This window comes from Elephantulus edwardii, unplaced genomic scaffold (genome assembly GCF_000299155.1).
Source record: "Elephantulus edwardii isolate Elephantulus edwardi_28Jun2011 unplaced genomic scaffold, EleEdw1.0 scaffold00115, whole genome shotgun sequence".
NCBI lineage: Eukaryota > Metazoa > Chordata > Mammalia > Macroscelidea > Macroscelididae > Elephantulus > Elephantulus edwardii.
Window position 1 is genome coordinate 5,205,324 of NW_006399865.1, and position 26,409 is coordinate 5,231,732.

Genomic DNA, 26,409 nt, shown 5'->3' on the forward strand with positions numbered 1-26,409 from the left:
TCCAGATCCTATGGTCTGTTTTCCAGTTATTGGGTTTCAACAAACTTAATCCATGATTTCTTGACCATGGCTTATAGTTTTATTATGTAAATATACTCAAAAGTCATATTTTCAAACTATTAAGGTAAATGAGGCTGAAAATCACCTCTTGACATATTAGGTGATATGCATAGTGTACACATGGGTGCACTATGGAACTTTTTACATAATTTTGCCATTTTTCCTACTATATGTGTGTGGGTATTATTTTTGTGAGCATGCTATTTGCAGAAAAATACAGTGAATAAGATGACATATACTCATAAAAAAACTTTGAAGATCTCTAAAAGCATAATAAAATATAAGGTATATTAAGCCTTCTGCAGAATCATTAGCCCAAGATTTCTAGAATGCATAGCCTTGAATCCATAAATTCGTAAGAAGGAAAGAAATTAAAGGCTAGAGGCTGGTATAACAAAGCCTACACATAAAGGCCACACACTCGCAGCATTAGAGGCTGGAGGACAGTCAGACCTTAAGCGTTAGCTGAAAAATCTTGTTAAAACCCAGTAGATGTGGGGTGGGGATGCAAATACTCCATGCGTAGGTCAAACCAGAATGAGCTGGTTCCAAGCCCTTAGCACCGTATAATAGGCCCCCTAGTAACACAGCAATCAGCTGCTAACCCAAAGGGCACTCATTCCAAGTCACCCCAGTGCCTCTGCCAGAGAAATGTCCTGACAAGCTACTCCAAGAAAAAGTTGCTGTTGTTGTTGTTGGCTGACACTGATTCAACTGCAACTCATGACGACCCTGTGAACAACAGGGATCTGAATCTTGCCCTGTCCTCACAATCTCGCTCATCCTCGAGCCCACTCTATTACTGTCACTCCTTCAGTCTCTCTTGTTGACAGTCTTCTCCTCTGTCTGTGACCCTCCACCTTTCCTTCCTGACAACACGACTCTCAGGCTAGGGAGTCACAGGGGTCAGCGCTCCTCTGTCCTATAGAGTCCCTGTGAGTGAGTGGGAATCGACTCGTCAGCTCTCAACAACAGCAAACTAAACCCACAGAGACGTGATCACGAAAGTGCAGATCTTAAGAGAACAGGCTCTCTGGGCCAAGTTTGCATGGGTCTAAGGTCAGAGGTCCAGTCTGCTCATCTTTTGCCCATGGCCCTTTCCCAGCAGGCAGAAAAGCGCTCAGAAGTGACTCTCCTGGTTGGGCCCCGGTACGGCATCAGCCACGTCATCAACACTAAAACCAATCTGGTGGCTCTTCTGGCTGACTTCAGCCACGTCAACAGAATCGAAATGTTTACGGAAGAGGAGAACTTGGTGAGGGTGGAGCTCCATGTGCTAGATGTAAAGGTAAGATTTTGGGGCCGTGACACATGACAAGCCTATTTCTGATAATATTGCTGATGTCCATAAAGCAGGTGAAATTGCAAGATGGATCCAAGTCTGGTCCGAGGGCCCTAGTCCTCACGAAGTAGCTGTGTGGTTTGCAGTTTACTACACTTCTCTGGGTGCAGTATCTGCATTTACACAATAAAAGCTAATTTTGGACATTTCTAAGGTCCCTATGGCTCTAGGATGCTTGTATATGTATAGATGTGCTGTGGTTATGTACTGGTAAATCAGAACCGACTCACAGCTGACCCTCCAGCAGGTTTTCAGAGGCTGTAAATTGCACAGGAGGAGATTGCCCAGCTTTCTCCCATGGAGCAGCTGGTGGAGTTGAACCGTGCGCCTTTGGGTTATTGGCCCAACTCCTTACAGAGTGAGAGGAGGGGAGATTTTCCCTAACTAACTTTCTACGATATGAGAGTCTCATCCAGAGAGTTCTTGCAGAGAGTTGAGCAGCTAACTCAAAGGCTCCGTGTGTCCGACAGTTCAAATCCACCAGCAGCACTGGAGGAGGAAGGTTGGCGAGGCTCTTCCCATTTCAGTTTCCAGCTTCTGAAACTGATGGAGGTTTACTGTGAATCGGACCCAGGATTGAGTTGGTGGGTGAACTCTCTTTAGAATTCCCATTTCCTTCTGTTTGATTTGGTCCATACAGATTTATCCTCGAGCAAACACTGATTATTTTAGGCTTGTTTTCTCAGCTCCGAGGGAGAAGGATCTCCTTCCGTGCCATTTACTGCCTCTGAAAACCTGCTGGAGGGTCAGCTATGAGTCGGTTCTGACTCAGTGGTACATACAACAGTCTTGTCACTAGAGTTCCCAGATGATGTAAACAAGTGTTCTCAGCTGCTCACTGAGAAGGTGGTTCAAGTCCATCCAGAGGTTTGGGATAGGTAGTTAGAGTCTACCAGGTTTGATGTTAAACTTGGCCAGTGCCCTGCACCTGGGAGTGAAAACAAGAGACCTGTTGTCTCGTGGTTTCTCTTGCTTGAGAGACTTCCATGTCTCTCCCTCACTGTCTTGCTTTTTAAAGAAGAGCACATCAACAAAAGCATCCCTAACTGAATGGAAATAATTGCTTCAATCAAACACCTCCATCGCCACATTCCCAAGATCATGTTCAATTACATGATGACCGCATTACCTACAGAACGTTTAACAGGCTTCTCTTCTTCCATCTCTGTTTTACCTTCCTGTAAATTGACAGCTTTAAAACATCTTTCTGAACCGTTTTGACCCTGTTAGTTTAGTCATAGCAGCAATTTCCACTTGATTTTTACTTCTCTTCAACACTAATTTTCACTGTGAGCTCCAAACTTAATCTTCCTGCCTTCTTCAGATTATAAGTTCATATCCAACAATGAATTTTTTTAAATTTTTTTACAATGAATTTTTTTAACTACCATTCTTTAAAATGATAACTATTTGAGAGTTAGCCAAACTTTTTTCAATTTATATTTGGGTTGTGGGTTTTTTTGGGGGTTGCCCCCCCCTTATTCTAATATGACTTGAAAGAGATTTAAAATGTCAGGCTTTCAAAATGGTGTCTCCTTAATGTCTTTCTAGTAAAGTGTTCTGAGTCATGTCTGGCTTTTAGCCCTCACATATAGTTCTCCAGTGAGGTATTTGCCCAATAGCTTCCTTTGTTTGGATTTCATAAGCATAAATGCAGCTGTTGACATTTGAGGGAGGTTGATAAGGATGGGTGGATGCTTTTAACCAAAACATTCTTTTTTGTGTGTAGCCCATCACCCTCCTGATGGAACCATCAGATGCCATGAACTTGGCCTGCCTGACAGCAGGATATTACCGACTCCTTGTGGATTCCAGAAGATCGATATTTAACATGGCTAACAAGAAGAACAATACAGGGACCCAGGAAACAGGTATCTTCCCCTGAGCCAGTAAAGCAATCACCCCTCTCTCACACCCCAGTGGAAAGCAATAAATAGGAAAGAGTAGAAATAACTTGGAAATGGAAAGAATAGGAAATAATTTTTCTTCAAGTTTCAGACTGCATCCCCAAAAGATCTAGGGTCCAAAATGTAACACAGAAGCCATCAAATATTTGTTGTAATGGAACATAATTTTTAAAAGGGAAATTGCTGACTTCCCACAGGGAAGTCACGAGGAGATGACCGGGAGTGTACTGACTCCAAAAGCTTGTGCCTTTGTACCCGAAGCTAGGCCACCTGAGCACCTACCCCTGCGGCCAGAACTTCTTTCCAGATCCTTCCAATAGGAGAAAGGAGATATTGCTCGTGCTTGGACTTGGATGTTTTAGCGGAGAAGTCCTCCACCCCGCAGCCATCTTGCTTTGGCAGGAGCAATGTCACAATGGCCAAGGCATCAGATGATTCCCTTCAGTCACTTGACAGAACAAACAGCCGCACAGTAATGGGGAGGAGCACATGACTGATTAAATTGGTCATTTCTTCCAGGGAAGCTAGTTTTCATTTGTTCTAAGGTTGTTACTTTTTGTTCAGTGTTGGAACATCTTGTTCTGTCTACAGGGGACAGGTCAGGAATATGATGGGAAGCAAAGAGGGAGGAGCCGTATTCAAGGCAGACCAGTGACTCCTTAAGATATGACAATCTTGCTCCCACCGATAATTTTAAAGAAAACGAATCAGAATCGTAACAAATGTTAATCATCTTTGTTTCTAAAGAGAGGACAAAAGGAGAAGGAAAAAGAAGGGAAGGAGAATTCTTTCTCTTAAACTTAATACAAAACAAAAATGTATGTAGGTACACATAAGAAGCTCCGGTGGTACAGTGATTGAATCACTTGGTGGCTAGTCAAAACATTCAGCCAGTAAAACCCACCCACCAGGAAAAAGATGTGGCCGTCTGCTTCTTGGGAAGTCCTATGGGCAATTTTACTCTGTCCTCCAGGTCAGATGAGTCAGAATCAACTCAATGGCAATGGTTTTCTTATAAGGTAGGAACACATACATACTGTAGAATTATGGCTAGTTAAGTTAAAGCCATTACAGTCATCAGAAAATGGAACTGAGAGAGTAAGAAGGAAATGGAAGAAGTGAAGTAGAAGTCAGCTCTGACTTTTGAGTTAGATAAATCTAAGATTCAGTCTAGCCTCTGGCAATTAGTATCACTGGACCTTAAACTACTTCCCCCCCACACACACACCCCGAGGTCCCTAAGGTTAAGTTTTCTTATCTGTAAAATGGAGATTAACAACCTTGCTTGCAAGGTACAAGTTAGAAAATTTCCATGCACAGCACCTAAAACAATTCCCAGCACTTCAGTAATTGGCAATTATCAAATAATCTGCAATAAAAATGTATTCATAGTTGTTAATTAAGAATGGTGGTGGGAAAAAATCAAGAATGAAGGTACCAGAAACAAAGTAAAGAAAACTAGAACATGCGGGGGGGGGGGGGGAAGACCCTGGGAGAGAAAAGACAAGGCAAGGAGCGTGGGCTGGGCTTAGGAATGTCCGTGATCTCATGTTCTGTTTGAACTGGGAGATACAGAGTGATGTAGCACTGGCCTTTGAAATCTCAAAGGACAGTTTAGCAATTTGACACATTCTTTTTCCACAGGAAAATCCAGTTTTTACTTCCTATTTCTAAATATTAGCCTAGATCTTGAAAACAAGAACTTTTCCCTGTGAATTGTTAGCATTCATGGGGATAGGTGAGTAAAGAAAGCCAAACTTACATTCTAAAACTGGTTACAGAAATAGGGCCTCAGTTATGTCCAATTTATAAGGACTCAAAATGTAATAGTTAATAAAACAATTTAATAAAAAGTAATAAACAGCTAAGTTGCATGAATGAAAAGGTAGTATACAATAAGGGTTTGACATTGCAACCTATTAATTTTGTTAATCAATTATAATTTTGTTAATCAATTACAATTAATGCTTTAAAACAAAATGTCTGTAAATGATTGAATGAATATAAAATACTGTTTATCTTAAAACCAAAACAAAATAACCGGTAAAAGACCAAACTTAGTTTAACTCACTGCTGTGGAGTAGAACCCTGCAGCGAGTTTTCAGAAGCTATAAACTGCACAGGAGGAGATTGCCCGTCATTCTTCCATGAAAACTTACTGAGGGAAATCTAATTGCCATGAGGAAAGACTAAACCTTCCGAGTCTCAAGAATTCCTCCAAGCTTTAAGCAAGGATGAAGAATGTTCCAAATACTTCTTCCACCTCCGAGAGAAAGGGAGAGCAAGAAGGAGCACAGAGTGGAGATGAAAGAAGCCTATAGAGGCGAGCTCTGGTGGCCTAGTGGCAGGAAACTGCACTGCAATCCCAGAGGTGCGCGGTTCAAATCCACCAGATGCTCTGCTGAAGACGGTGGAACAAGCGCCTCCTGTACCAGTCAGATCCAATTTGACGGTACACACATTTTAAAAAAAATGACAACAATAAGAAGCCTATAGAATGAAAGCAGCCCAGATGAAAGCAGGATGCTGTAGCATCCTGTAATGGCTGAAAATCCTGTCATCTTTACAAGAGCTCCCAAAGGATCTCCTGAGACCCAAGAAATGGAGAAACTAGTGCAGCCAGTCCATTCTCTCCTCCAACACTGTTCTAGAGGGAGATTGGATCACAGTCTAGATAGAACCCAGTATCTAACCCACATCCTTCAGTGGCCCCAAAATCATTCCAAAAAAGTCAAATTACTACATTTTCTGCAGATAATTGATGCTTTTTCTATTTTGGTCAGAGCACAACTTCTCACAAGCTAGTTTACTGTGTGTTTTATTCACATCGTATGTGTTGATGCTCTGTACATAAAAAAAATTCTTATATGTGAAAAACACAGGAGCATACTCTTCTGGTTGGTTCCCAAGATTGAGAGTGTATGATCTTCTTGTCTCAAATTAATCATAAACCTTAGTCGTAGATCCTATTTCTTCATTTCTTTCTTGAAAATTGCCTTTCTGGCCCTTTCCAGCACTTTGAATACTCAGTTCTACATGTATATGCAACTTTTAGCCAGCTGGTCTGTTTCATATTCCTGTTGGTCTGACCAAGAGTTACCAAACTTGACCAGATTCTGGTTTTGGAAATAGAGTTTTATTGGAACTTAGCCACTTCCATTGTAGTAGTGTCTCCTGTGGCTACCCTAACAAATTGTAACAAATTGGTGGCTAAAGAGAACAGAAATTTATTCTCACCCCCTGCGACCCCAGCATGGCCAGGAGCAACAGTGCAACACGCCATGAGCCACCTTCCCGCAGATGACCTTCATAGGCCCTGCCCAAGCAAATAAGCTGAGAAAATTGCAGTCAGGAAACAGGTTTCTAAGCTGTTTCCTTCGACGATTGGATCTTCCTTCCTCTATAAAAGAAGCCTCTCCTTTGTCCTTGAAAGTGGACTCCAACATTGGAGAGCCAGCTTGGTATGTCAGCTACTTCTTACATTATAAATCATACCCACAGGCATGCCATGAGGCATCAAAAAGATGCCAAAAGAAAAGAGATTTTTTTGAAAACTGTAAAATTTGTAATAACAATACCACCATAATGTTCCAGAAGCAGCAGAACACCACGTCAGTCTCCACCAAAAAATAAGATATCACCTAAAAAAAAATCATCAAAAAGCAGAGTCAGCATATCTTCCAGAAGATGAAAAGCTGATGGAAGTCTCTGACAATGAGTTCAGAAAAATAATGATTATGTATTATCCCAAAATAGGATAAAAAACCAAAATGAACTGAAGGAGTGCACAAGCAAACCTCTAGAAGAACTTAAAAAAAAATATGTATATAAGACAAACCGGACAGAACCAGCAAAGTATTAGAAATCATAGAAAAGCAAGGGACTGTGATCCAGAATAACTAGACCAAGATCTCAGATGCTGCCAGCAGGTTGGGGGGGGGGGCAGAAGAGCAGAATTTAAGAGATGGAACATAGAATTAGTGAGGCAGAAGATAGATCCCTTGTATCATCCAGCTGGAGGAAAAGATAGAAACCAAGAAGGGAGGAAAATGAAGAAAATACAAGAATCATTTGGGATACCATTAAAAGAAAACATCCAAGTAATTGGAAACCCAGAACAAGAAGAAGAGGAGGAGGAGGAAGAAGAAGAAGAAGAACCAAGAAAATGGTGAAAGATGTATAATGAAAAATGAGAAAATATACATCCAAAGAAGCTGAGAAAACCCCTAAGAGGAAAACATCAAGATAGCAAAGTCCAATTCTACAAAATAAAAGACTAGGAAAGTATTCTAAAAGCTACTCCAGAGAAATGAAGAATTGCCTACAAAGGAAAGCCACTAAGATTAATTAGCAATTTCTCAGCAGAAACCATCCAAGCAAGAAGACAATGGGATGACATATTAACGATTTTGAAAGAAAACAACTACCTCCTGAGAATCCTGTATCCTGAAAAACTGTGCATCAAATATGATGGAGAAATTAGGACAGTCTAAGAAAAGCATGAACTAAAGGAACTTGTGAAAATAAGACCAATCAACTTTGAAGTAATTATTGAAAGAAATCTTCCACACAGATAGGACACAAAAGTAGATAAGTAAAAGTAACTAACAACACAAAAAAAGAGCTCAGCAAAATGACAGTAATAAAACCTAGCCTGTCAATAATCACACTGAATGTGAATGACTTAAATGCACCAACCAGTTAAGAGAAAAAGAGTAGCAGGCTGCTTAAAAATGTGAAACCCATCAATATGCTGCCTGCAAGAGATATATTTAAGAAGTGAAGATAAGGATTAACTAAAAATCAAAGGATGGAAAAAAGAATACCCAGGAAATGGCAACAACAACAACAACAAAAAGGCAGGAGTAGCAACTCTAAGCTCAGATTAAATAGACTTTAGGGTAAAAACCAGTACAAGAAACAAGATGGAACACTATATAATGCTTACAGGGTCAATAGAGCAAGAGGCTATAACCTTTCTATCTGTGCACCACATGAAAGCAGCAAAATCCACAAAACAAACTTTAATAGACTTGAAGACAGAAATAGCATCACAAGAGCAGTAGGAGACTTCAACACACCACTTTTAATGAAAGACCGGAAGACTAAAAAGTTACTCATCAAAGAGCCAAAAGTAAACTACACAATTAACCAACTTTATAGACCTAAAGAGAGCACCAAACAAAAGCTCAATAAACGTTTATCTTCTATGTGTATGCAACATACTCCAAAATAGACCATATGTTAGGACATAGAGCAAGCCTCAATAAATACAAAAACATTGAAATACTACAAAACATCTTCTCAGATGACAATGCTATCAAGTTAGAAACAGCAAGAGGAAAAAGGAGATAAAACCATGCACTTGGAAGCTAAATAACAACCTCATCAATCACTGTTGGGTGATAGAAGAAATAAAAACTGAAATTGAAACATTTCTAGACATAAATGAGAATGAAAATACAACATACCAAAACTTCTGGAATCCAGCAAAAGTAGTTCTCAGAGCAACAAGCAAACACATCAAAAGGGATAAAAGAATGAAAATCAACATTTCCAGCAAATAAAAAAAGAACAGCAAGCAAACCCCACAACCTCTACAAAAAAGTAAATTATAAAAAGATGGGCATAAATAAATGAAATAGAAAATAGAAGAACAATTGAAACTGTCCACAAAACCAGAAGTTGGTTCTTCAAAAAGGTCAACAAAGTTGACAAGCCACTGGCAAACTTAACAAAGGAAAAGAAAGCTATAATACAAATAAATAAGAAGTGATAGGGGGGGAGCTCTGCCATCCCAGAGGTACACGGTTCTAATCCACCAGATGCTCTGCTGGAGAAGGAGGGGCAATCTCCTCCTGTACCAGTCAGATCTGTTTTGATGGTACACACACAAAAAATAATAAAATTTAAAATAAAAGGAAGATGTCACAACAGAACCAACCCAAATAAGAAGGGTGATATTGGAATGGTATAAAAGATACACTCCAACAAATTTGAAAATCTAGAAGAAATTGTCAAATTCTCAGACATTCATATGTTACCCAAACTAACACAGACTGAAATGGAATATTTGAGCAGACCTATCACAAAAGAACTCTAGCAAGTCTTAAGAAAACTCACAAACAAACAACAAAAACCCCAAACCCTAGGTCAGATGGTTTTACAGATGAGTTCTACCAAACATTCACCAAGAACTATCACCAGACCTACTTAAATTATTGAAGAAAATGGAAAAGAAGGAACACTCCTAAATTTATTCTATGTACCAAACGTAATCCTGATACCAAAGCCAGGTAAAGAGACCACCAAAACCAGAACTATAGGTCAGTATCCCTATATAATGAACATAGATGCAAAAACCCTTATCAAAATCCTAACCAGTAGAATCCAACAGTTTATCGAAAGAATTATTCACCATGATCAAGTGGGATTCATAACCGGTATGTAAGGATGGCTCAACCTAAGAAAAATAATCAGTGTAATCCACCACATCACTAAAAGAAAGGACAAAACCACATGATCATCCCAATTGATTCAGAAAAGGCTTTGACAAAATCCAACACCCTTTTCTGATTAGAAAGCTCAAAAAAAACAGGAATAGAGGGTCATTTCCTCCACATAGTTAAGAGCATATACTTTAAGCCAATAGCTAACCTCATCTGTAATGGAGACAGTTTAAAGGCATTCTCATTTGCAAATAGGGACCAAATTAGGATGCCCACTGTCACCACTTCTATTCAGTATTATATTGGCAATCCAGTAAGACAAGACTAATAAGATCAAGAAATGAGGTCTCCAAATCAGCAAAGAGTAGGTAAAACTATACATATGTAGCTCACATGATACAATGTGTAGAAAACTCCAAAGATGGAGTCAGAAAGCTGCTGGACAGAGTAGAACAATTCAGCAAAGTGGCAGAATGCAAAATCAACATGTAAAAATCAAATTTCTTTAAAGCAGCAAAGAGAACGTAGAAAAAGAAGGGGAGAGAAATAGGCATAGTTTGCTGAAGCATGTTCCCTACCCACGACAACCACACTCCCAACAGACATGCATACACATGTGTGCACAGACAGAACCAGTCATGATCTGTGATCCAGATCATGGATTTACTACTACAGTTAGTAGTAAAACAGTGGAAGGCTCCCATAAGGCATAAGTATTACAAGATGCAAATATGGCTGATGTGTTTCTCAAGGTCTTTGAAATGAATGCATTTTCTGTTCTGCATATGAATATATAAATATATCGTTGTTGTTGTTGTTATGTGCCATCGAGTCGTTTGCGACTCATAGCGACCCTATGGACAACAGCCCTAAACCCTGCTCTATCCTGCGCCAATCGCATTGCCTCCGATACACCCATCCCGATTACCCCAGTCACTGAATCAATCCACCTCATAGAGGGTCTTCCCCTCCTGCGCTGTCCCTCCACTCTACCCAGCATGATGTCCCTCTCCAAATATAAATGTGACCAGGATTAACTGCTCAATATTATGTGCTATCTTATTTTCTTAGTGCAACTTTAACAAAAAATACCAAAAGTGGTGACTTTAATGAACAGAAATTTATTTTCTCATCCTTTAGTAGGTTGGAAGTCCAAATTTCAGCTCTAGGAAAAGGCTATGTCAGCTTTCTCTTTCTTCTTTGGTCCTTGATGATGTCTCCAAGGCATATGTTTTTCTCCTATTTCAGCTAGCTTCCCCCCATTTCTTCTTGCTTGCTTCTGTACCTAAATTACTCCTTTTATATCTCAAGAGTAATTGGTTTAAAACACACCCCATACAGATAGAGTCTTATACAAATAACAATGAAAACTCTTTTCTCAAAGGAGACTACATCCACAGGGATGGTGATTAGGGTTCACAACATGTATTGGGGTGGAGGGGTGCTGCCACAATTCAGTCCATGACACTGTATAATCTGGGAGCTCTAGGGCCAAATGGGTAAGGAGTTTGGCTACCACTCCCAAAGCAGGTGATTCAAATCCACTATTCCATGGAGGAAAGACGGGCAGTCTCCTCCCACGTGGTTTATAGCCTCTAAAGACCCACTGGAGAGTAAGCTATGAATCAGTTTTGAAAGCACACAACAGCAACAGTAACCTCTTTGGTAAAACTGATTTTTGTTGCACTTCTTCCATATGTCTTATGTGCATCTGATGTCAGTATCCTCTAAACCTGGGCCAGGGGCACTTTGAGGGAACAGATGGGAGAACAGATGATGTGACCTTAAAATTTGCTGCAATGACTAATTATCTTTTCCTCCAAAGTGTTGCCTCTGGAATCTACAAAATAATATTGGCAGAACAACCCAGTGCTCCATTTTGTTAAATATCAGGGCAAAATCTCAACATCAGAATTCCCTTTGGAAATCCCCTGAAAAGCAAACAAAGGACCAATATTGCAATCAGTGTTTTGCAATTCTAATTTCATGAGACCCATAAAAAAAATCTTTAGAAGTTCCTATGATACAAACAAAAATTAAAAATTGGACAAATGAATAGCTATGTTTACGTATGGAAACAATAATTATATCCCCTCTAAACTATCTACTTTTTGCATTTTATTTTTAAAGATATTTATGTGTGTTTATGAATGTATATCTATGCATGTAGACCCATATACCGACATTTACACATGGACATACTTATATCCACTGGAACATAAAAAGGCAGAACAGAGAGGTTATCGTTACAGCCTTATTTTCATTTCCTAAAAAAATGTGGGAATTATGAGGACCTTTGACCTCTTAACTCAAAGAGCAAAAAAAGTCCACCATCATCTTCCACAAAGTGGAGAATGTTAGCTCTTGTTTTACAAAGAAAAGGTCAATCTCTTTTTTTAATAATAGCTTATCGAAATCGTACTTTTAAAGATTTTTAAAAGGCATGTTGTAATTCACATCCACAGATATAAATGAAGTCTTATTTTAATAATAGAACCAAAAGTTGGGTAGGAGTAAGCGCTTTTTCCCTCCTCCCAGATGGTATTCTATTTTCTCAAATAACAATTATATTTTATGAAGTATCCATTTGGCTAAAGTCAAGAGGTTGCTGTGCCTGAAGTCCAAATCAGCTTGGTACCAAATTTGGAAAGCGGAATAACAATATTTATACAAGCGATATCACAAGACACTAAATTTAAAAAGAGAGCAAGAGAGAGAAGGTTATCTCAGAAAGCAGACAGCCTAGTAATGTGTTTGCATGATTCTTTCTCTTTAGGAGCTGAGAACAAAGGGAAGCATAACCTCCTTGGCCCAGACTGGAACTGTATACCCCAGATGACCACCTTCATCGGCGAAGGCGAACAGGAAGCCCAGATAACGTATATCGATGCAAAACAGAAGACAGTTGACATTGCAGATGGCACCTTGTGTCCCAAAGACCACCGGCCCTTGTACATAGACAGTGCCTACACCCCGGAGGAACTGACTGCACAGCTGGCCCAGCCGGGTGACGTCCCCTGCGAGGCCGACTACCGAGGGCTAGCTCAGCGGTCTCTGTTGACCCTCTCTGGGTCAGAAACTCTCAAGAAAGCACAGGAGTCTCCCAGAGGAGCTAAAGTGTCCTTTATCTTTGGAGACCTCACCTTGGATGATGGCCTGAGCCCCCCGCCTCTTGGCTATGAAAGACTGTTGCAGGAGAGTCCAGAGATGCTGGAGAAGCAGAGGAACCTCTACATCAGCAGTGCCAACGACATGAAGGGCCTGGACCTCGCTCCGGATGCAGAGAGCATCCAGTTGGTGGCAAACTCTGTCTACGCCAACATAGGCGACGTGAAGAACTTCGAGGCTGCGGAAGGGATCGAGGAGCCCCTCCTACATGACATCTGCTACGCGGAGAACACGGATGATGCTGAGGATGAGGACGAGGTGAGCTGCGAGGAGGACATCGTGGTGGGAGACATGGACCAGCCGCCCATCCTCAGCCTGGCCGGGTCCAGTGACGACATCATCGACCTCACATCCCTGCCCCCTCCGGAGGGCGATGACAATGAGGACGACTTCCTGTTACGCTCCTTGAACATGGCAATCGCCGCTCCGCCACCTGGCTTCAGAGACAGTTCCGACGAGGAGGACTCTCCGGGCCAGGCAGCCTCCTTCCGCGAGGACAAGGAGCGAGGCGGTGAGCTGCACAACGACGAGATCCCCGTGTCCCTCATCGACGCCGTGCCCACAGGCCCAGAGGGCAAGTGTGAGAAGGGGCTGGACAGTGCCGTGGTCTCCACGCTGGAGGCCCTAGAAGCCCTGTCCGTGTCTGAAGAACAGCAGACCAGTGACAATTCAGGTTCTTTCACCATTGTTACGTTTATTCAGTGATAGCCATTTCATGTCATCCTTGCAAGCCACTTGCCCTTGGAATCCTGTTCCGTGGTATCCACCACCTCACACCTGTTCCATTTCATAAATGTGCTCAAACAGCCATCGCAGGGTCTGTTTTGGGGTTGTTGTTTTTTCTGTATGTGTCTGTATTTTCCTTTCATTTTTATTTTTGTTGTTGCTATTTTTGTTATGTTTTGTTTTGCTGTTTGGTTTGTTTTTTTTTTTTAACTTTTTAACATGTGGCACTCCCCCCTCCCCGATTTACAGAACAACTTGTGCAATAAACTCAGAGCCCTTCTGTAAAGTGGGAATGCTTCCCTTTGCTTTTTTTAAAGCTGACAAACCCCATGTCCTTCCATGTCTCCCAGTTCCTGTGCCCGTCCATTAACTGCCTCTTGTTTTTCACGGCCTGCAGGTGTAGCCATCTTGCGGGCCTACAGTCCCGAGTCTTCATCAGACTCGGGCAATGAGACGAACTCTTCTGAAATGACAGAGAGTTCGGAGCTGGCCACGGCGCAGAAGCAGTCCGAGAACCTGGCCCGCATGTTCTTGGCCACCCACGAAGGCTACCACCCCCTGGCCGAAGAGCAGACGGAGTTCCCTGCCTCCAAGCCTCCCCCTGGCGCCTTGCCCCCCAAGTCCTCCCATGCCCTGGCGGCTCGCACAGCGGCCGACCTCCCCCCCAAAGTCGTGCCTTCCAAGCAGATCCTTCACTCGGACCACATGGAGATGGAGCCTGAGACGATGGAGACCAAGTCAGTCACGGACTATTTCAGCAAACTGCACATGGGGTCGGTGGCCTATTCTTGCACTAGCAAGAGGAAAAGCAAGCTGGCTACTGGAGAGGGCAAAGCGCCCCACAACGGGAGCGTGCCAGGGAAAAAGCAGCAGGGGACCAAAATAGCCGAGGGAGAGGAGGACGCCAAAGGGACGTTTGGGACTGTGTCCTCCAGGGACAGCCAACACCTCGGCGCTTTTAACCTGGAGAGAACTGCCTTTCGCAAGGACAGCCAAAGATGGTACGTGGCCGCCGACGGAGGGGCGGCCGAGAAGACTGGCCTGGAAGCAGCCGCAGGGAAAAGCTTTGCAAGAGCTTCCAGGGAGGCCGAAGGGAAGGAGGAAGGGGCTCCGGCTGGCGAGGCCACTGAAGGCCCCGCGCTCGGCCCAGAGGACCACTTCTTAGCTGAAGTGGCCTGTGTATCCTCCGCCCAAGACATGAGCAACCCGGAGGACGCCGACTCATCCACCCATGAGCCTCCGCCCAAGCTGCCGGAGGCCGAAGAGAACGTGGCCCGGCTCTGCGAGTACCACTTGGCCAAGAGGATGTCGTCGCTGCAGAGCGAGGGCCACTTTTCGCTGCAGAGTTCCCAGGGCTCCTCAGTGGACGCGGGCTGCGGCACGGGCAGCAGTGGCAGCGCCTGCGCCACGCCCGTCGAGTCCCCCCTGTGCGCCTCCATGGCCAAGCACCTGATCCCTGAAGCTGCCGGCAAAGGCGTCCCCTACCTGGCCCCAGAGGAGAGAGCCGCGGGCCTCCCGGGCCACGGAGCCCCGTTTAAGGAGGTCCACCCTCAGCCGGAGGGGATGTGCCCTCGGATGACAGTGCCTACGATGCACACAGCCATTAATGCCGAACCCCTGTTTGGCACTTTGCGAGATGGATGTCATCGGCTCCCCAAGATTAAGGAAACCACAGGTACAGCAGTGATGAATCTTGCTCTTTACACACCAGGGCTGTGGAAGCCGCATGCACAACACACCTCAAAAGGCAAAGGCTGAAAGAACAGCAAAAGGTCGGATAAGCAGAAGAGGCTGCCGAAGTGTAGTTGGGCTCAATAGAAATCCTGGGTCACCCAGTGCTGTTTAAATACTGAGTCTCGAGATCTGGAACAATAGTGACAATGCCTTTTGCTCTTTTTACTCTTCCTCTCTGTTTGCTTTTAGAATTTGATGGGGCAACCTGACCTTTATAAACTCAAAATGGAGGCTTGGAACAGCACTTGGGCCAACTCTTAGAACACTGTATCTCTTAGAGTAGTAAAAGAGTTGCATTTCTTTCTAATTTCTAAGTTTGCCTTTTCACTCATGAGAGGTGATGGTGGTGGTGGTGGTGGTTGTGTAGTTTCGAGCTGGAACTGAGTCATAGCTGATTCTTCAGTGGGTTTTCAGAGGCAGGAAATCACCCGGGAGGAGACTGTCCAGCCCGCGTGCCTTTGTGATTGCAGCACACACGCTTACTAGACCACCAGATAACAGAGCAGGGTTTGAAGGAGATGGGAGACGTTGGGCAGAGATCCTTAGCTCCCTTGCCCGCCTGGCATGGATCCTTCCAGAGTCTGCCCTATTCCGTGCAATTTCTAAGACTCTTTTCGAGGAAAATTCTGAAGTAGCTGATATATTCCAGTGGGAGAGGTTTGGACGGCGTGCTCCATTCCCCCCCAAATCTTAAAGTTCAGACACAAGTGAAAACAAGAACAGAGCTCCTTATGCCTGCCCTCACCAGCCTTCTACCCCCAGTGAGCACATAGCCCTTTGCCAGCCTTCGTACAGCAAAGGCAGCCACTCTTTTCATGTTTTCTAATTGTATCAATAGTTTCTTACCCTATGACTCGGAATTAGCAGCAGTGTATTTATCTTGGGTTGGATTGGGTTGGGTTGGGTTGGTTAGGTCAGTATAGGTGATACTGAGATCTTCTGTTGGTCATTTTCCACACCTAGATTACTTTCAGAAAACCCGCCCCTGGCTCCACTAGATTAGGACAGCTGCCTTGGGAAGGCTGCCTGTGAATATCACCCATGTACTGCTTAGATCACATCTTCTCCTCTAAACCGGTTAATTCAGGACGTTTTATGCAGAATGATTTACCTAAGTGGCCCCTTGCTTCGTCTACAAAGATTACAGTAATTTTCTTTATGTGACAGCTTTTGTGAGAAGAGTCGAGTGCTGGAGTTAGCATCTTGACTTCCAACCCTGGACCAGGGAAAACATCCAGGGGTTCTCTTCGCATTCATCAAACTAGGAAACATCTTTAGAGAAAGTAATCAATACAGAAATGAACCTAACTCCTTGAAACTGATGTATATTAATTATGTTGCGATCATCTACGTGTAGGATGTATGTTTTCTAATAATAATGCAGTGTTTTCAGATGTACTTACGGGGATCAAGACAATTAATGAAATTCACTTGCCTCCTTGAGCAAGAGGGCATGTCTAGAAATCACAGGTTTCAGTATTTCCTGGCCTTTCTTGAAAGAGAAGGCTTTTGTGAGCTCTCCGGAGGCACTGACATAAGGCAGCCCTTCTAGAAGGCACCACTGGGGAAGGATAGGCGTCATGCACAAATGCGGTGGAATGGGCGCCTCGGAGATGCTTAATGATTCTCTCTGTTTTTCTACTCCCCCTAGTGTAGCTTTGACAGAGCCTGGGAAGGAGAGACAAGGAGGCATGCCTTCAGCTTGGTCTCAACATCCTGAAGCTGATCCCATCCTGCTACCATCAACCATTCACTTGGAATCAAAGGTGCCAATTGAAAATCAAGACCCTAATGATTTCTCCCAAGCAAACCAGGCATACGGAGGGGCTGTGAGCTGGAGGCCACCGGCCCCGAGAGGAGGAAGCCTCGGGACACCACCTAGCCAGAGGGTGCTGAGACGAAGCAGCAGTGCCCTCCTGGGATCTGTAGGCCTGGACCCCCTCCGAGAGAAGGTCACGGGTGCGGTCAGTGTCAAGTGCCCAGGTATCACGGAAGCACCAGAGACCAGTTCGGAGAGACACGTGGAACTCCCCCTGGGGAAGAAGCTCACCAAAAGTTTTTCCCAAAGCTCGATGCACTTCAGCGTCGAGGGAAAGGCCCATAAAAGGTCCCCGGTGACTCAGAAAGACTCAAAGCTGTACAGGACATTACCCTTGCGGAAGCTGGAAGGCAGCAACTGGAGGTGCCGAGGACCTTTTAGCTACTGCTTCCTGAACCGAGGGCAGGATGATGATGGGGATGAGGACGATGAGGGGGAAGAGGTCACCCGCAGGGTCTCTTGCCTCTATCAGCCGCAGATGACTCAAGCCATGCCAGAGCCAAGCAGCCCATCCCTGGCTGTTGAGATTCCCAGGAAAGGAGAAGAGCTGTCCAAAGGCTCAGTGCTGAAAGCCTGGGAGGAAGACCTGAGTGGCCCAGATGACTTGGACTTCAGCAACCTGGCTTTTGACGCCCGGATTGCACGAATAAATGCCCTAAAAGAGAGCACATACTCAATGCCCGATGGGTTCCTCGCAGCCCAGAATGATGCCAATGAACTCCTCTGCCTCGTCAGGGCAACCACGGGGAAGAGGGAGGAGCCGCGCCCAGAAGCGTATGACCTTACGCTTTCTCAGTACAAGCAACTGTTGTCCATCGCATCCAGACAGTTGGGAAGTGCCTGTAGGAAAATGGCAATGGCCGAGAAAAGCCCAGAGGAGATGCTCCTAGCCATGGCGTCCAGCTTCCAAGTGCTCTGCTGCCTAACGGAAGCTTGCATGCGCTTGGTTAAAGTCGTGAACTCGGAAAGCCAGCGGCAGGAGATTGTAGCAAAGATCGACGAAGTGGTCATCAACTACATTTGTCTCCTGAAAGCCGCGGAGGTCGCTGCTGGGAAAACGGTTGGGGATCCCACTGTTGGACTCTCAATGCGACATTCAACCACCATGGCTGCTATCGTAAGCACACTAACACGTTCTCTCAAGATGCTTTTAAATAAATAAAGTGTGAACGTCCCGTCATAATCTACCTTTGCAAAGCCATACATGAACTTTGATTTACTTTATGTGTACGATGAACAGATGTCTCCTTTCTTCTGTCTGTATATTTTGTTATTTTATATAAAATAGGAGATAAAAGTCACATTGATGAAATGTTGAAATGTACTAATCAGATATATTCTGTTTATATTATACATATATATATACATGTAAAAGAAATATATTAAGAAAGTGATGACATTTGGCTATTTTTCATATAGTCGAAACTCCAGGTATATGATGTGAAATTTTAAATTCTACTGTGTTAGAGAAAATCAATGACCCTAGTCCATTTCTTTCCAAGCGGACACTTGGAGACCATATCATTCATGTTTAGAAGGACAAAAGAAATACATCAATCACAATGTATATAAAACAGTAATTATGTTTTAAAGGTATGATTTTTAAGCATTGGAAATAGCAAAAGAGGTTTAAAATTCAAGAAGCTATTATGACTTACTAGAGGAGATATATATATAAAATAAATCAAGTTTTTGCTCATAATGGTTGGTTATCTGTTGCTTTCTTCAAAAAAACCTCAAATTCTGAATTGTGTCTTACTCCTTTGGGACCACCAACAGGGTGGAGAGTAGATTCTACTGTGTCAGCGGAAATGCTCTTCACAGCATTTACTCAAACAGAAGAGCAGAAGAAATGATGGCACAATTCTAGGCTAATGCCTAGGGTTATACATGATTTGATTATATAAAATGAAAGGAATTAATAATACCAGAATTATTGCTTGGTGAAAGCAGGTATCTATTTTGACTATAGGCCAGAATACATAAATGAAAGACTCCATCCTTCCCTTCAACTCAACTGTGAAACTCAGAATTCTCTTCAGCATAAGAGAACTAAAAGGATTTGCAAAATTACCCAAAGGGACATTCAATAGTCCTGCAAAGGCAACATCCGAGATCACAGCTCTCATCATGGGGCTTCGCGTGTCAACTCTACCAAGGCCAACACTTCAACCTAATATTGGGGCAGGATTTCTAACTAGGAATGTTCCAGAGAAACCAGGGCAATATGGCTACTCTACTAATAGCAGCCAGGATTAAAGAAATGATAATAAGCCACTGCCACTAAGTGGATTCTGACTTCTTGACTTCTTGTGACCCTGTATGGTGAAGTAGATTACTCAAAGGCTTTCCAAGACTGTAAATCATTTTTGTTGATAATATTTATTTTATTTTGGTTTCCATGTAAAATTCATATACGTTCTGTTTCATTCATATATTATGTTCAACACAGTTCTCTGTTCATGTTGTGTTTCATAGTATAATTCCCCTACATTGATCACCATTAATCCGTGCCCACCATTATCTCACCTTTTCAGGTTCCCATGGGATCTTTCTTAATTTCTTCAACCTTTCACCCTGCCCACAACTCTGTAACCCTCTCCTTGCCCTCAGCCCCCCTCCTCCTTCCCCTTCTCACTTTGGACTTTTATGCACATCTTACTAGTAATTCTTCGCATTTCACAATAATGATCTTATGCAGTACATGTCCTTAAGAGACTGAGTTCATTCAACATGATGCTCTCCAGTCTCTCCCCAGTTATGTAGTACTTTTCAAAACCATTGCTTCTGAGTGCTGCATAGTATTCCATTGTGTAGATGTACCACAATTTCTCAGTCATTTCATTTGTTGATGGGCATTTTGGCTGTTTCCATTCTCTTGCTATTGTGAATAATGCTGCTACGAACATCCATGTACAAATCTCTGTTTGTGCCTCAGTTCTCATTTTCTTGGATTATATTCCAAGCAGTAGAATAGCTGGGTCATATGGAATTTCTATGTTCTGTCTTTTGAGAAAATGCCAAGTGGCCTTCCAGAGTGGTTGTACCATTTTACAATCCCACCAATAGTGTATGAGGATTCCTAATTCTCCACATCCTCTTCAACATTTATTGCTTGCTGTCCTATTAAACTTTGTCACTGCCACTGGGTTGAGATGGTATCTCATTATGGTTTTGATTTGCATCTCTCTGATTGCCAGTGATTTTGAGCATTTCTTAATATGTCTGTTGGCCATCCAAATGTCTTCTGGGAAAAGTCTTTCCATGTCTTTTGCCCATTTTGTAATTATCCGGTTTTTCCTTCTTGAGGCCCTGTAGGATTCTGTAAATTTTTGTTAGGAGATCCTTGTCTGAGATGGCATTGCCAATGTTTTTTTCCAGTCAGCAGGTTTTCTTTTTACCCTATTGAGAAAAGTTTTTGATGTGCACAGGGATTTAATTTTTAGAAGGTCCCATTATTCATCAATGTTATCCTCTCCTGGTTGTGAATTTCTGGCTGTATTTGTCAGCCTCTTTAAACCATAGGCTAGGTCTTCTAAGTTTGGTCCCAGTTTGTCTGTTATGATTTTTATGGTTTGGGGCTTTATTCCCAGGTCTCTAATCGGTCTCTGATCCACCTTGAGTTGATTTTTGTGTATGGTGTGAGATGTGGATTCTGTTGCAGCTTTCTGCAGTTAGCAGTCCAGTTATGCCAGCACCATTTGTTGAAGAGGTTGTCATTTCCCTATTTGGTGGGTTTTGTTTCCTTGTTGAACTCCAGCTGACTGTAGATAGATGCTTTAATTTATGGGTTCTGGATTCTGTTCCATTGGTCTATGTGCCTGTCATTGTACCAGTACCATGCTGTTTTGGTTACTACCATTGTGTAGTGGATTTTAAGATCAGGGAGTGCTATGCCTCCCACCTCATTCTTGTTCTTCAGAAGTGCTTTGCTTATTTGAGGTCTCTTTCCTTTCCAAATAATCTTGCCAATTGCCTTTCCTAGCTCTTTGAAAAGTTAATTTGGTATCTGTATTGAGATTGCACTGAACATGTAGATTGCTTTTGGTTGGATTGGTATTTTTCACTATATTGTGTCACTATATGACCAAGACTGTAAATCTTTACTCAAACAGATCACCTTAGCACTCTCTTGTGGTGCTGCAGCTGGAGGTTCAGACCACCGACTTTCTAAATCAGCAGTCCAGTGCTTAACCTTCTGTACAACAGAGGACCTTAATAAAGACCAGAACTCAAACCCACCGCTGTCTAGTCACAACCAACTCAGAGCTGGCCCTCTAGAAGTTTCTCAGAGGCTGTAAATTGCATGGGGGAGATTGAATATCTTTCTCCCACATCATTGTGGGCGGATTCGAACTGCCAGAGAGATGCCACCTTTGGGTCATCAGTACAATTTCCTGTAGACTATACCACCAGAGCTCCCTAATAATGCAGTGCGTATTAAATGTTCAGATCTGGATGGCTGTTAAAAAATAAGAAGGCTTAAAAACCCAGAAGTGGTAGATTTGGCCATTTTAAGTGAAACTGATGGACTGCAGAGACATTTTTAGACCTCTTATTTTTAAAAATACATTTTTGGATCAAAACAAAATGGTGCCAAGCTCTGCAATGTTAACATGAAACTGGTAGATATATCTTTACTCTGTAGGTCATGCATCACTCAGACCACACACACACCCTCCTTTTTACGTGAGGGGAGGGAATTTTCTGCTGAGTTATTTCCAACTTATATCTCCTCCTGTGTATATCCCAATAGAACTTTGTTTGTTGGGTCTTCAGTGGTCATGAGTTTTCAGAAGTATGAACCTTTCCTTTAGAGGTACCTCTGAGTGAACTTGAACAACCACCTTTCAGTTAATAGCCAAGCAGTCAGCTGTTTGAGTCATCCAGAGACACACTTTTGTCTAGGTGGATATTTAAGACCCAACAGGAGTAGGTTAGATCCAAATACTTCCATTGTGTAGCCTACTTGACAGGAAGCATAACATAGCCTATACTTGCTATCTCTTCCTCATTTGTCAAGTTGATTCCAACTCACAGTGACCCTCCATTTGGGTTTCCAAGGCTATAAATCTTTGCAGGAGACTGCCCATCTTTCTTCCTAAAGAGTGACGGGTGATTCTTACTGCTGACCTTTTGATTACCATTACGCACTGTGCCGCCAAGTCTCCTTCGATAATAAAAGACACACATTCCCATAGATTGCGGTGGACTTGTGTTAGGAGCTTGTGTTACTGTAAATAACATTCCATTAAAAAATAAACCATTATTTCATTGTAAGTATAATTCTAAGTCTTGGTGTTTTAATATTGAGATATATTAATGGTGTTTAAGGGCGATTGATGGTTCAGTGGTAGAATTCTCACTTCTATGTGGGAGGCCCAGGGTTGATTCTCAGCCAGTGCACCTCAGAGTCATTACCAAGTGGCCAATGGAGGCTTTCATTTGCTATGATGATGGACACATTTCAGTGGGCGAGGAAGAAAGACCTGGTTATGTACTTGCAAAAATCAGCCAATGAAAACCAATCACATGATCACAACCAATCCTGAGAATGGTGCAGGGCCAAGCATCATTTCCTTCCATTGTGAATACACAGGGTCAACACAAGTTGGGGACTGACTTGACTGCAGCTCACAACAGCCTTAGCAACAAAGCGTTCACTGGGGGAAACCCTTTAACATTTAGGGGGTGTATGTCAAAATATACACAGTGAAAGTATACACCAATTCAACTCTCTACATGTGCAATTCAGTGGAAATGGTTACAGTCTTTGAGTTGTATCACATGAGAAAAGCTTAATGAAATAATTCTGTGTTCCAAAATACTAACACATTAATAGGCTGTATCTCTACATCGCATGCTGTGTTAAACATGTCACAAATATCTTCTAATTTCAGCACCACAACAATATATACATTTGTGCTTTGATAGTTTGCCAGTGTTTTTGGCCTAAGTCGACTGGCCAAGATAGAAAATAAGTCTGAAACTAGTTGCTTCTGAGTGGAGAACTCTATTGTCACCAGGGATCCAAGATCCTCCCATGTTTCTGCTTTTCCAATCTTACCATTTCCATCTTGGGCTAAAAACTCTGTGAGAGTTCCAGCCATCATATTCTCATCCCAAGAAGAAAATATTAGAAAGGGGGAAATGGGTAAAAACATCTCATGCCCTCTGTTGGATCCACTTTAAAGAAATTGTTCCAGAACCATCATCTGACACATTCCATGAAACTGTAGGGTCAGTTATGAGTCAGTTCAAACTCAAAGACATGAGTAAGAGCTGCTAACTGAAAGGTCCATGGGAGAAAAATGTGGGAGTGTGCTTCCCTAAAGATTCCAGTCTTGGAAATGGGCAATACTATTCTCTCCACAGGGCTGCTATAAGTCGGAATCAACTTGACAGCAGTGGGTTTAAGAGCAACAAGGGTGGTCTTTTTGTTTGTCAAATGGCTGCCTGACAGAAAAATCAGAGTCTGATATCAAAGTCAAGAAGAGAACGTACTGAAGGTAGGCAAATAGGACCCCTGCCTCACTGAGCCTGGCATTCAGGATGCCTTCCCTAGCTCTACACTGGAGTCCAGCTTTGGCATTGAAAGTCATATGATGCCAACAGATAGAGATGCAATGAATTGACCAATCACCTTAATCATGACCTTTATTCCTAAACAAACACTAGTCAATATAGAAGTTATTGGCCTGAGGCAGCTGAAAGCTTGCTTGAAGTGATGTAATAAATTGGTTGCAAGTACATAGTATCTTCATTTTTATGGACATTCCTAAGGGGAGAATACAAACACAAAATGGACAACTCTGGACCACTTCTGAAAGAACTCCCTTTGCCTACTCTCCACTTGGAGATTTTCAACGGACTAAATGCCTAACTAGAGAGTTTGACCAGAATCCTAGTAGCCAAAAGAATGGGAAGGAAGTATTATGTCAACTACTGAGCTGAAAGTCGGCATCGCCATCCACTCCCTTAGGCACATCCTGCCCCATAGCCTTTGGCCCGGAGCCCTGCCTTTCCCATGGCTCGGTCTCATCTTTCTATCTCTCCTTGGGCCCGAATTCCTTCTTAGTTGGGTTCCAAACTTGCTCTCATCTCCAGTCCAATGTGGACCAAGACGTTCTGCAGCCTCTAATACAGATAACAGACGATTAGATATGTAGATGATGGATAGACAAACAGTGGTACGGATTGAATTGTGCTTCCGGCTCCCCCCACCCCAGATATGTTGTAAATCCTATAATGCCAGTGATTTTCATCCCATAGCATAATCTTTGTTATGTTAATGAAGATATATTAGTGTAGGGTGCTTCAAACATAAACCTCTTTTGACATATAAGAGATTTAAAGAAAGCAGGAAAAAAAGAGATGAGGAAAAGAAACTCATGCCAAATTCCCTGAGGAATTAGGAAACAATTAGAGCGAAGAGACAAGAAACTTCCCCCAGAGCCAGCAGAGAAAGGAAGCCTTTCCTTGCAGTATGCTGAAGTAGACCTTCTAGCCTCTTAAAATTGTGAGAGAATAAATGTTTGTTTGTTAAAGCTTTGCACTTGTGGTACGTCCATCATAGCAGCACTAGATAAGTGGGCTAGGCAATAGTAGGTACATAGGAGCAGAGAATAAAAGAAGAAGTGACCTTGGAGTTCGAGAGTAGCTAGTGGAGACTTAGCCTTCACCATCCATTATTCTCTTCCTTCATCTATTCCATTTTGTTCATCATCTTCCTCCTCCTCATCTCCCCTAACACTCCCTCACTTCATTTCTCTGTGATATTGCATTTTTACACAAATATTTCTGGCCTTCTCCATTTGTTTATCAACCGATCATCACCTCACCTCACCCTACTCCAACACCCCCCACCTCCATCCTCAGCCCCAACACCCCCATTCTTGGTATTTTTGCAAGGGGAGGGTACAGTAGGCAAACATGTAGGCTCAAGGTGCTTGCATAAAAGTACAGTGGTTTTCTGTTGCTGTATAACAAATGATCACTAAGAAGTTTATAACACACAAAACCTCAAACTCTTTGCTGTACTGTTGGAATCGACTCAGAGCTGACCGGCTAGCAGGGTTTCAGAGGCTGTAACTTGCATTAAAGATTGCCCATCCTTCTCCCATCACATCACATCACTGGTGGATTCGAACTGCCTGCCTCTTGGTCAGCAGCACAGCTTCTTATCCATTTGGCCACCAAACCTCCCTGGTCAATACTATTTCCTTCAGTATGGTAAGAGGCTGCCTCATCGTTCTCCTATGGAGCGCCTATTGGATATGAACCATTAATCTTCTGGTTAGCAGCTCAGCACATAGCCCACAATGCCACCAAGGCTGTGAATCCTAGCTGTCTCAGCACCTATCAACAATTTCAAAATGCAAGTCTGCTTGCCTTCCTAAGCAGCTGATACCCACATACAAATATTCAAAAGTTTTCCTTTTCCCTACCAACCAGCCACAGCTGTCAGCCTAGATCAGACCCCTTCCATCCTCCCTGCTCACTTGCACCCCAACACCCACAGTTTCCCACTGCTTGCTTCAAAGGAACCAATGGTTCTTAAACTCTGAACTACAGTTTATTTCAGTGGTAGCCACTGTGCATTGCAGTCAACTTGATGACACCTAATGACACCTGAGTCTCCCCTTCATTTGCACCCACAGGAGCACTGTGTGTCCCCCTTGAGCACGCTCCCAGACAGGACCTGTGGGTGATTCAGTGCCCTTTCCTCATCTCGGCTGTAGCTCCTGAAAGAAGCAGGCCCTCATCTGCGTACGTGGTCCCTCCGGCTGACATCCCTGGGCACCCGTGTGTGTCCTCCAGTGGGCACATCTGCCACGGCCCGCCCATTGGCTACAAAGATGGGGAGGCCTTCCGGGCTCGAGTCCTGATGGGGCGTGTGGGTAGCCCTCCACCTGCCCTGCCCTGGCCAAGCCCATGCTCCAGATAATGTACATTTCAGTGCTGACTGGCTGAGTTGCTCCAGGGCTGGAAACGCCAATAATGCCAATGTACTGCTCAGGACTTAATTAGCACCAAATCCATACGTAAGCTTTTCGTGGCAAGGTGACTTTTCTCATTGCGCTCCTTTGAGAGGCTGAGGGGTTTTTTTTGTTTTTGTTTTTTTAATTTAGGTTGTTTATTTTTCATTTCAATGAACATCTACAGAGATTTTGGGATTCCATTCATTCATTGTTGCACCCTTCT

The 26,409-nt window shown here is 43.1% G+C and overlaps 1 protein-coding gene across 2 annotated transcripts in view; it reads left to right on the forward strand.

The window, feature by feature from the left end:
- FRMPD4 (FERM and PDZ domain containing 4) overlaps positions 1 to 18,905 on the forward strand; it is a 711,592-nt gene extending 692,687 nt beyond the window's left edge. The window contains exons 13-17 of one of the 2 annotated variants that reach the window (XM_006892369.1): positions 1,166 to 1,348; positions 3,132 to 3,273; positions 12,535 to 13,599; positions 14,050 to 15,327; positions 17,038 to 18,905. In XM_006892369.1, the coding sequence (XP_006892431.1) occupies positions 1,166 to 1,348; positions 3,132 to 3,273; positions 12,535 to 13,599; positions 14,050 to 15,327; positions 17,038 to 17,042 (2,673 nt within the window). In that variant the 3' untranslated portion in view covers positions 17,043 to 18,905. The remainder of the gene's footprint in view (positions 1 to 1,165; positions 1,349 to 3,131; positions 3,274 to 12,534; positions 13,600 to 14,049; positions 15,328 to 17,037) is intronic. The other variant, XM_006892368.1, reaches the window with a different exon arrangement.
- Positions 18,906 to 26,409: the final 7,504 nt, after the last annotated feature.